The sequence below is a fragment of the Coregonus clupeaformis genome, unplaced genomic scaffold (genome assembly GCF_020615455.1).
Source record: "Coregonus clupeaformis isolate EN_2021a unplaced genomic scaffold, ASM2061545v1 scaf0520, whole genome shotgun sequence".
Taxonomy (NCBI): domain Eukaryota; kingdom Metazoa; phylum Chordata; class Actinopteri; order Salmoniformes; family Salmonidae; genus Coregonus; species Coregonus clupeaformis.
Window position 1 is genome coordinate 165,864 of NW_025533975.1, and position 11,836 is coordinate 177,699.

The 11,836-nt window shown below is 49.4% G+C and overlaps 1 protein-coding gene across 1 annotated transcript in view; it reads left to right on the forward strand.

The window, feature by feature from the left end:
- The window catches only part of LOC121585668 (potassium voltage-gated channel subfamily KQT member 4-like), a 112,611-nt gene extending 100,981 nt beyond the window's left edge, over positions 1 to 11,630 (forward strand). Inside the window, exons 12-14 of the mRNA XM_041901996.1 lie at positions 9,883 to 10,014; positions 10,168 to 10,312; positions 10,833 to 11,630. Of these exons, the coding sequence (XP_041757930.1) occupies positions 9,883 to 10,014; positions 10,168 to 10,312; positions 10,833 to 11,036 (481 nt within the window). The 3' untranslated portion in view covers positions 11,037 to 11,630. The remainder of the gene's footprint in view (positions 1 to 9,882; positions 10,015 to 10,167; positions 10,313 to 10,832) is intronic.
- The last annotated feature ends 206 nt before the right edge of the window (positions 11,631 to 11,836 follow it).

An 11,836-nucleotide genomic window follows, 5' to 3' on the forward strand; every position in this document is an offset into this window, starting at 1 on the left:
CTGAATACTTCTCTCGTCTACCTGAATACTTCTCTAGTCTACTGGAATACTTCTCTAGTCTACCTGAATACTTCTCTAGTCTACCTGAATACTTCTCTAGTCTACCTGAATACTTCTCTAGTCTACCTGAATACTTCTCTAGTCTACCTGAATACTTCTCTAGTCTTCCTGAATACTTCTCTAGTCTACCTGAATACTTCTCTAGTCTACTGGAATACTTCTCTAGTCTTCCTGAATACTTCTCTCGTCTACCTGAATACTTCTCTAGTCTACTGGAATACTTCTCTAGTCTTCCTGAATACTTCTCTAGTCTACCTGAATACTTCTCTAGTCTACCTGAATACTTCTCTAGTCTACCTGAATACTTCTCTAGTCTACCTGAATACTTCTCTAGTCTACCTGAATACTTCTCTAGTCTACCTGAATACTTCTCTAGTCTACCTGAATACTTCTCTAGTCTTCCTGAATAATTCTCTAGTCTACCTGAATACTTCTCTAGTCTTCCTGAATACTTCTCTAGTCTACCTGAATACTTCTCTAGTCTACCTGAATACTTCTCTAGTCTACCTGAATACTTCTCTAGTCTACCTGAATACTTCTCTAGTCTTCCTGAATACTTCTCTAGTCTTCCTGAATAATTCTCTAGTCTACCTGAATACTTCTCTAGTCTTCCTGAATACTTCTCTAGTCTACCTGAATACTTCTCTAGTCTACCTGAATACTTCTCTAGTCTACCTGAATACTTCTCTAGTCTACCTGAATACTTCTCTAGTCTACCTGAAATCTTCTCTAGTCTACCTGAAATCTTCTCTAGTCTACCTGAAATCTTCTCTAGTCTACCTGGTTCCTGGCTCTGACCTTGTCTGTCATGTCAGTCAGTCAGGTGCTGGATGCCAGGTGACCGTGGATCCATGTTAGTGATACACTGTACATTTCTGAACTTGAGCACAGCACGCGACAAGAAGTTGCCACCATCACTCCCACTAATTGGACAACTTTTGCAAATGTTTAGTTGTCTGAGTGAGGGAAATGCTGTAAATTAAGAGGATGTATTTTGAAAGATTAGACGTTGAGGATTATAATAAATACTGCTTTGATGTCATACAAGCAAACACCCGTGAGTCCAAATGGGCACTTCACATTTCCATATCATAAAACTCATGTCATATACAGTGTCAAGGTTTATGATCACTATGTTTGATGTACAGTTACAAGATGACATGGCGTCATACCCTGGGTTGAGCCTATGTTTGTCTGTTGTGAAGAAACTTTGCAACGGAACATGCACCTGAATACACACACACTCATTTTTATGCTCACCAAAATGACGATCTCTAGTTCCCCAACGGCACAGCTAGGAGAGCTCAAAAAAGCACCTTATAGTTGAAGACTTTCAGTCATAAAAGTTCATAGAAATGATTTAGGAACTGTGCACACTTTAGAGAGGTGTGTGGCCACTTGGAGACACCAGTTAGTCCTCTCTAGTTAATTTCCCCATAATCTCCAAACTGTTCTCTTTCAATTGCTACCATGCTTATGCTTTTTATATTTCTTCTGTAAAATACATTTCACTGTAGCCCTATCCATATAGGCCAATTCCCACGAGTGTAAAGGGTTAAAAGCAGAGTGTAGTGTGTATGCTGAAGTATAAACACCTTTCTATGCCCATGAGAAAACAATATTAGAAAAACTATAACCCACTGGACACACACTGGTTGAATTTCAATGAAATTACGGTGAACCAATGTGGAATAGACGTTGAATTGACGTCTGTGCCCAGTGTGAAGGAATAAGGAATCAAGGAAAGAATGGTGTGAGGGAATGAGAGAAACACAGAGCAAAGCTACACACTAAATAACAGGCTCTGTGTTTAAGCATGTCAATATCCTGGAGGACTACCTATATCCCTCTACACGCGCACACACACACACACACGCACACACGCACACTGGTGCATTCACGGACACACACACATACACGCACACACACACACTGGTGCATACACGCACACACACACACTGGTGCATACACACACACACTGGTGCATACACGCACACACACACGCACACACGCACACTGGTGCATACACGGACACACACACATACACGCACACACACACACACGCACACTGGTGCATACACGGACACACACACATACACGCACACACACACACACACACGCACACACGCGCACTGGTGCATACACGGACACACACACATACACGCACACACACGCACACACACACGCACACACGCACACTGGTGCATTCACAGACACGCATACACACACACACGTTTTCCACTGAGGGAGGCAGAAAAAACTATTGCCAGCAAACATCTGTCAGTGAGGCAGGTAGGTTGGTCTGTGGGGATTTGGTGTGAGTGGATTATATTGAATCACTAACATGTCCCTAGGGTATATTATACTGAATCACTACCTGGTCCCTAGGGTATATTATATTGAATCACTACCTGGTCCCTATGGTATATTATACTGAATCACTACCTGGTCCCTAGGGTATATTATACTGAATCACTACCTGGTCCCTAGGGTATATTATACTGAATCACTACCTGGTCCCTAGGGTATATTATACTGAATCACTACCTCATTCAACCATACAGACACACAGCATCTTTCATATTGCGTCAGACTGTTTGTGTTTCCATGTATACACTGTGTGTAGTATAGTATTGTCAGGTCGTGTTGTAGGTGTGGTGTAGGAATCAAACGCAGGAAGCAGACTGAATTCCAAAAAGCTGTATTCCTGCCTAAACACAGGCAACAGGACGAAATAAGCCTGACAGCAAAATACGCACGAAGGCGAAAAGACAATGCGCACAAACAGGTGCGTCAGGATGAAATAAGTGCACACACAAGTGCAACGAACGCTCCAGCAAACAGTGGAGAAAATAACGCTCAACCGAGCAATACACAGACTGACGGTAACAATCACACACAACACAAGACAAACACAACGAGAAACTTATAGGACACTAATTACTACAAAACAGAAACAGGTGTAGAAACAAACAGACAAAAGCAAACGAACATGAAACATCAATCGGTGGCAGCTAGAATTCGGAGACGACGAACGCCGAAGCCTGCCCGAACAAGGGAGAGAGGCAGCCTCGGCCGAAACCGTGACAGTACCCCCCTTGACGCCGGCGGCTCCAGACGCGCGCCGACTCCGGCCTTGGGGACGACCCGGAGGCCGCGGCGCAGGGCGCGTCGGATACCCCCCGATGGAATTCCGTCAGGAGCGACGGGTCCAAGATGTCTCTCCTCGGCACCCAGCACCGCTCCTCCGGACCGCACCCTCCCACTCCACTAGATACTGAAGACCCCCTCTCCGACGTCTAGAATCCAAGATGGATCTCACGGTGTACGCCGGTACCCCTCGATGTCCAACGGGGCCGGGGGGTCTCCAAGATCTCATGTTCTTGGAGTGGGCCTGCTACCACCGGCCTGAGAAGGGACACATGGAACGAGGGGTTAATAAACTTATACTCAACTGGTAACTGTAATCTATAACATACCTCGTTCAACCTTCTCAGGACTTTAAATGGCCCTACAAACCGCCGACCCAGCTTCCGACAGGGCAGGCGGAGGGGCAGGTTTCTGGCAGAGAGCCAGACTCGATCTCCAGGTGCGTACACTGGCCCCTCACTGCGGTGTAGGTCGGCGCTCGTCTTCTGTCGACGTATGGCACGCTGCAGATGGACGTGTGCAGCGTCCCACGTCTCCTCCGAGCGCCGCACCCACTCATCCACAGCGGGGGCCTCGATCTGGCTCTCATGCCATGGTGCCAGAACCGGCTGGTACCCCAAAACACACTGAAAAGGGGTTAGTTGGGTGGAGGAGTGGCGGAGAGAGTTCTGTGCCATCTCGGCCCAGGGCACATATCTCGCCCACTCCTCCGGCCGATCCCGGCAGTACGTTCTGAGAAACCTACCCACATCCTGGTTAACGCGCTCCACCTGCCCATTACTCTCCGGGTGGTAACCCGAGGTGAGGCTCACCGAGACCCCCAACCGCTCCATAAAAGCTCTCCAGACTCTGGAGGTGAATTGGGGACCTCGGTCAGCCACAATGTCCTCGGGCACCCCGTAGTGCCGGAACACATGGGTGAATATAGCTCGGCGGTCTGCAGGGCAGTAGGAAGACCCGGCATGGGGAGCAAACGACAGGCCTTAGAGAACCGGTCCACAACGACCAGGATGGTAGTATTCCCTTGAGAGAGGGGAAGGTCAGTTATAAAATCCACCGAGAGGTGGGACCATGGTCGTTGTGGAACGGGCAGGGGCAGTAACTTACCCCTAGGCAGATGTCTAGGCGCCTTACACTGGGCGCACACCGAGCAGGAGGAAACATAAACCCTCACATCCCTGGCCAACGTGGGCCACCAATATTTGGCACTAAGACAGTGCACTGTCCGGCCGATACCCGGGTGTCCAGAGGAGGGTGACGTGTGAGCCCAATAGATCAATCGATCCCGACACTCGAGCGGAACATACTTCCGACCCTCCGGGCATTGTGGTGGACTAGGGTCGGTGCGTAATGCCCGCTCGAGCTCAGAATCGAGCTCCCACACCACCGGTGCCACTAGACACGACTCCGGCAGTATGGGAGTGGGCTCCACGAACCTCTCCTCCCCCGTCATACAGCCGAGACAGCGCATCTGCCTTCCCGTTTTGTGACCCAGGGATGTAGGTGATCTTAAAAGAGAAACGGGTCAAAAACATACTCCATCTAGCCTGCCGAGGGTTCAGCCTCCTCGCTGCCCGGATGTACTCCAGGTTACGGTGGTCCGTCAAAATGAGGAAAGGGTGTTGAGCCCCCTCAAGCCAGTGCCTCCACACCTTAAGGGCCTGTACCACAGCTAACAGCTCCCTGTCCCCTATGTCATAATTTCGCTCCGCCGGGCTGAGCTTCTTGGAATAGAAGGCACAGGGGCGGAGTTTAGGTGGCGCGCCTGACCGTTGTGAAAGCACGGCGCCAATACCGGCCTCAGACGCGTCCACCTCTACCTGAAATGGTAAAGAGGGATCCGGATGCGCCAGCACCGGAGCCGAGGTAAACAGGTCCTTCAGCCTCCCAAACGCCCTGTCCGCCTCGACTGACCACTGCAGACGCACCGGACCCCCCTTCAAGAGAGACGTGATGGGAGCTGCCACTTGCCCAAAACCCCGGATAAACCTCCGGTAGTAATTCGCAAACCCCAAAAACTGCTGCACCTCTTTCACAGTGGTTGGTGTTTGCCAATTACGCACGGCCGACGCCTTCGGTCTACCTCCATCTTCACCCCTGACGCGGACAACTGATACCCCAAAAAGGAGATAGACTCCTGGAAAAACAGACACTTCTCTGCCTTCACATACAGGTCGTGCTCCACCAGCCTCCGCAACACTCTGCGCACCAGGGCCACATGCTCGACACGGGTAGGTGAGTACACGAGAATGTCATCTATGTACACAACGACTCCCTGTCCCTGCATGTCCCTGAAGATCTCATCCACAAATGATTGGAAAACCGACGGAGCATTCATCAACCCGTATGGCATGACTAGATACTCGTAATGGCCCGAGGTGGTACTAAAGGCTGTTTTCCATTCATCATCCTTCTTGATGCGCACCAAGTTGTACGCGCTCCTGAGATCTAATTTCGTGAAGAAACGCGCCCCATGCAACGACTCAGTCATGGTCGCAATCAGCGGGAGTGGATAACTATACTTCACCGTAATCTGATTGAGACCACGGTAATCGATGCACGGACGCAAACCACCATCCTTCTTCTTCACGAAAAAGAAACTCGAGGACGCGGGGAAGTGGACGGCCGTATGTATCCTTGTCTCAGCGATTCGTCTATGTAAATCTCCATAGCTTTCTTCTCCTCCTGAGACAGAGGATACACATGACTCCGTGGGAGCGCAGCTCCTGCCTGAAGGTTTATCGCACAATCCCCCTGCCTATGGGGTGGCAACCGCGTCGCCCTCGCCTTACTAAACGCGATAGCCAAATCCCCATACTCAGGTGGAATGTGCAATGCGGGCACCTGGTTTGGACTCTCCACCGAGGTAGCCCCTACGGAAACGCCCAAACATCTACCCACACACTGAGCAGACCACTCCATCAGAGCCCTCTCCTGCCACGAAATCACTGGGTTATGGGTACTCAACCAGGGCATGCCCAGCACCACCGGATACGCAGGAGAGTCAATCAGGAACAGCTGAATCATCTCCTGATGATCCCCCTGCGCACACATCCTAAGTGGCGCCTTGACCTCCCTGATCAAGCCCGTACCCAACGGACGACTATCTAGGGCGTGAACGGGAAAAGGAACATCAACAGGAATGAGGGGAATCCCTAACGCTAAACAAAACTTTTTATCAATAAAATTCCCAGCTGCGCCTGAATCTACCAGCGCCTTATGCTGGGCATGAGGTGCTACCTGTGGAAAACATACAGGCATACAGAAATGGGCAACAGAGAGCTCTGGGTGAGTGGGGCGCCTACTCACCTGGAAGGAATCCCCAGTGCGGGACCTGTCGTCATTTCCCCCTAGGAGGCCATCCCCAGCACCTAGCCGCGGTGTGTCCTCCCCGACCACAGTTGGTGCAGTGGATGGACCCCCTAGTCTGCCGACTCCTCCTATCTCTAGCGCCAGCGCCCCGAGCTCCATAGGACACGGCTCGGATGCGCTGGAGGATGGAATGGACGGACCCCCTCAGGACGTCCGCGGGTAGCCAATAGGTTATCTAACCTGATTGACATGTCGACCAGCTGGTCGAAAGTGAGACTGGTGTCCCTACAGGCCAGCTCCCGACGGACGTCCTCTCTGAGGCTACATCGGTATAGATCGATGAGGGCCCGCTCATTCCACCCTGCATCTGCCGCTAGAGTACGGAATTCGAGTGCGAATTCCTGGGCACTCCTCCTCCCCTGCCTGAGGAAGACCAGACGCTCCCCGCCGCTCCCTCCGGGGATGGTCGAACACCGCCCTAAAGCGGCGGGAGAACTCGGTGTATGTAATAGTCGTGGCGTCGATCTTCCTCCACTCCGCGTTGGCCCACTCCAACGCTTTACCGGCCAGGCAGGAGATCAGGGCGGACACGCTCTCATGCCCTGAAGGTGCCGGATGTACTGTGGCCAGGTACAGCTCTACCTGGAGCAGGAATCCCTGACACCCAGCTGCGGTCCCGTCGTAGGACCTCGGGAGAGATAGTCGGACTCCGCGAGGTTCCGGCGCTGGACTGGGTGGGCTGGCCGATGGTGCTGGCAGGGCGGCTGGCGGTGGAGGCGGACCCCAGCCTCGGAGGGTGGTCATCACCTCCTGCAGGGCGGCCCCCATCTGCAGGAGCTGCTCTTGCTGTTCCCGAACCTGGGTTTCCAGTCTTGAATGTGCTGCTTCGGCTCCTGCTGATTCCATACTGTAGGGTGTGTGATTCTGTCAGGTCGTGTTGTAGGTGTGGTGTAGGAATCAAACGCAGGAAGCAGACTGAATTCCAAAAAGCTGTATTCCTGCCTAAACACAGGCAACAGGACGAAATAAGCCTGACAGCAAAATACGCACGAAGGCGAAAGACAATGCGCACAAACAGGTGCGTCAGGGATGAAATAAGTGCACACACAAGTGCAACGAACGCTCCAGCAAACAGTGGAGAAAATAACGCTCAACCGAGCAATACACAGACTGACGGTAACAATCACACACAACACAAGACAAACACAACGAGAAACTTATAGGACACTAATTACTACAAAACAGAAACAGGTGTAGAAACAAACAGACAAAAGCAAACGAACATGAAACATCAATCGGTGGCAGCTAGAATTCCGGAGACGACGAACGCCGAAGCCTGCCCGAACAAGGGAGAGAGGCAGCCTCGGCCGAAACCGTGACAAGTATGCTGTAGGTGTGAGGGGTTATGTGAGTGCATGTGTCTGTACTGTATGAAAGGGATAGTGGATTAGGACTGGATTCATTTGAGGGTGGGCCCTAGTTAGTACCATGCTTGCACATGAAAGCGTAAACGTTATTACCTTACAAAGATACCAACAGAATCAGCCAGGTAGGACATACTGAACTGTTGTGGCTTTGTGAGTAGTTACTGAATAATATGCTAATAGTTTTTCCCATTGTTACAATTATTTATTTACACATAACTGCCAAAATAAAGGAAACACCAACATAGTGTTTTAATGACAGAATGCTGACTTGCATATTCAGTGCTGACTTGCATATATTTGGTCCAGATCTCAACTTTTCGGTACCGATGCTATCTAAAGTGCTTCTCCATTTCCCCACCTGTAGATAATGATATAGTGCCAACTATGCCCCTATGCCAGGTAGCAGGTAGTAATAGGGGCATACTTCAGGCTGACCATGTATTAATATAACCATAACATGCGATCAAGAGAGACTCAGCACTTTGAAAAACCCCTTTCATTCTTTTTCTTTTTCATTCCTTTCTACTGTTCCTTACCCTTTCTTTAATCCACACCTGAGACCAGCCCTGGCAGAAAAAAATATGCTTCTACCTGCAAATTTAAAAAATACACCCTGCAAAAATCCATCCCAAGTCATCAACAATGCATCACGAGTGCTGTGTGAGGAAGGAAGGAAGGAAGGAGGGAGGAAGGGTGTCGACCACCACCCCTCTTTTCCTACGTTTCCCCTTCTGCTGAAGAACAGAAGAGAGAGGGAAAGAGAGAGGGAAAGAGAGATGGAGAGAGAGTTTATGTGTCTGCCATCATAACTCTAGAGTGCAGCACACAGCACTAAACTGCCGTTGCACATGCAAGCTGTTCAGTCGCCACGTTACACCCTTCCTCCTTCCTGTGTGTGCCACAGGGCTGTGATGTGGTGTGTGTGTGTGTTTCACCAACACGCTGACATTAAAGCGGCCTTAGCCGGTCTGTGTGTGAGAGATAGGGTTTCCTCATAAAACAGCCCCCCTCCTCACCCGCCTTGCCCCCCTTCCACTCTCTACCCACTCCAACTCACAGAGCAATCCATCACGGTGTGGGATGACCGGTTAAAGTGCTTCTGTTTTGCGATGCTAACATTTGGAGTTTCCTGTATTCTGCCGAGCCAGCACCTTAGGATCCGGGCGAGGGGGGGAGTAGTACAGCCAGCCGCTTCTACTCTCAGTCTCTCCTATAGTGTGACAAGCAGACAAAACTCTGCCCAAAGCAGTACTGTTGTTGGCCTTGACACTATTGTACAGGATGTGCTTGGTCAACACTCTTCAGCCACAACGCACCCTTTACTTCTCTCTAGGAAAGGGCAACTATTGGTGGAGGGAGGATGTGAATAAGATTATCTTTGTGCACTGGGGAGTCTGAGCATCTGTCTCTGCCTGTGCTGTCCCCCCACCACACACACACAGCTGTCTCACTGAGAGGAGAGGGGTTAGACTAGACACACACAGGGGTCAACCTCTTGTGGTGTGTGTGTGTGTGTTAGAGAGAGAGCACTAATAGCTGACTTAGCAAAGGGCCAGGGTGTTCAGAAAACCGAGTGTGTCACAAGGTTGTCGATTAGAGATATGTATACAGTAAGTATTCTATACATGGCTCTATGTTTCTCATTGGTAATACAAGAGCAATGTCATTGTCAAAGGTCACAACAAAGAGGAATCCCTGTGGTACTCTCCAGTGGTTTCCTTTTATGAGGCTATTTGTGAATGATATTGGTAAGGTCACTTTGACTGTAAATCCCACTTAATCACACCTATGTAGTTACACTGATGAAGCACAGGACTCGTTTCATGGTTAAACGCTTTTGCAGTATTCACAGGTTTCTTTCTGCAGTGTGAGGCACACACTGGCGACACATTCTAGTAGATTTCTACTAATGTTTGTGTGTGTGTGTGTGTAGGATTCTGAAGTTCCTGGTGGCCAAGAGGAAGTTTAAGGAGACTCTGCGTCCGTACGACGTGAAGGACGTCATAGAGCAGTACTCTGCTGGACACCTGGACATGCTGGGGAGGATCAAGAGTCTACAAACCAGGTACACACACATACATACACAGCCTACAACAGTTGGAAACACAGTGGATTCATACCCCACACACTCCATCACCAGTACTAACCATACCACCAGTAAATGAACCATTTTGATAGATGGTTGTTGATTGTTGTGTGTTGTCCTGGTCCTCCCCAGAGTGGATCAGATAGTGGGTCGAGGATCGTCCTACCAGCCGGATAATAAGAAGGTGAGGAGTGAGAAGGGAGAGAAGACCCCTCCAGAACTGGACCTTATGGACGAGCTCAGTATGATGGGACGGGTCATTAAGGTGGAGAAACAGGTACAGAGCGCCAGTACGGTAGGACCTCAGCTCATCATCATGTTAACGCACGCCTTCTGCCACACCCACCACCTAAGCCCCATTTTGAGGCAGGAAAAACCCTGATTATCAATGCATGGCTTTCATGATAGAATATTAACCCAATGTAATATAGGGGTGATGTGACTGCATGATCGCTCAGGTGCTTAGACAGTATACTTCTGAGTGAAGGTGGGTGGGAAACACTTCATTTACATTACAGACCTGTTTCAAATGGTATTTGCCTGGAGATTAATTATTTAGGTCATTCTTTGGTAATTACTATGTAATGACCTTTTCATATAGTTTGTTAGAAAATACCAGGTAAATGATAGACGTTTTTATTTTTACAGTCTATCTGACCTTATTATTCCATTGTGTATATTAGTACAAAACATAGCTAGTACTAATAACATAGTTGAACATTACATTTTTGTGACTTACGTTTATCTTGTGATTCTTGTATAGCGTTTTTATCTTATTGTTTCGTCGGTGTGTACAGGTGCAGTCGATAGAGAACAAGCTGGACCTCCTTCTTAACTTCTACACACAGTGTCTGAAGAAAGGCTCGTCCAACTTCACCCTGTCCTCCCTGTTAGAACCAGACCTGACGTCAGACTACCACAGCCCCACGGACCACCGCGACCTCTTCCCCTCTGCCAACACACTCAACATCTCCCACTCAGATTCCAGCAATATGGAGTGACTGGTAGTGTACTCACTGACTGGGGCTGAGGCTGGGGCTGGGGCGGGTATGAACTGGGCCCACCGCTAGACCCTCACCTCAATGTATTTAAGTCCTGAGATGTCATGTCACCATACTGGACTGTAGCAGCACCCCCGGAGCAACCCTCTATGCACATATCTCTTTGAAGTTGTAACCATTGACCTTTCCACTGATCACCAAACCAATTTGATTCCTAACATAGAATCCTCTCCCTAGGAATTCACACTCCACACCTTAGAACCCACACTTCTTAGTTTAGACTGGTCTTCAAAATCCTTCCTCCCTCCACATCTTTAAAATCCTCTGCTCCAAATGTTAGAGCCACCACTAGTGGAGGATTCATCATACTATCCTCTCTCTATTGTAGTGCTGAGCGATTAACCGAAATGGTGGTTATTTCTCATCAGCGTCGGTTCAATTATTTGAATTCCATTTAGTTCAGTTTTTTTCAGTGAGCTCAATGTGCACATTATGTAGTTTCTCTAGAGATGAATCAGATTGCCCAAACTGTGCGATGTAGTAGGGAGTTGTAGTTTCCAACAGGCCAATGGACTACAAGGTGTCGAAAGTGTTCCACAGGGATGCTGGCCCATGTTGACTCCAATGCTTCGGTCAATCTGGAGGCGAAAGAAACGCACACCTGTTTAGGAGAGGTGCTGGCTAGCAGAGTAGAACACCTGTTTAGGAGAGGTGCTGGCTAGCGGAGTAGAACACCTGTTTAGGCGAGGTACTGGCTAGCGGAGTAGAACACCTGTTTAGGAGAGGTGCTGGCTAGCGGA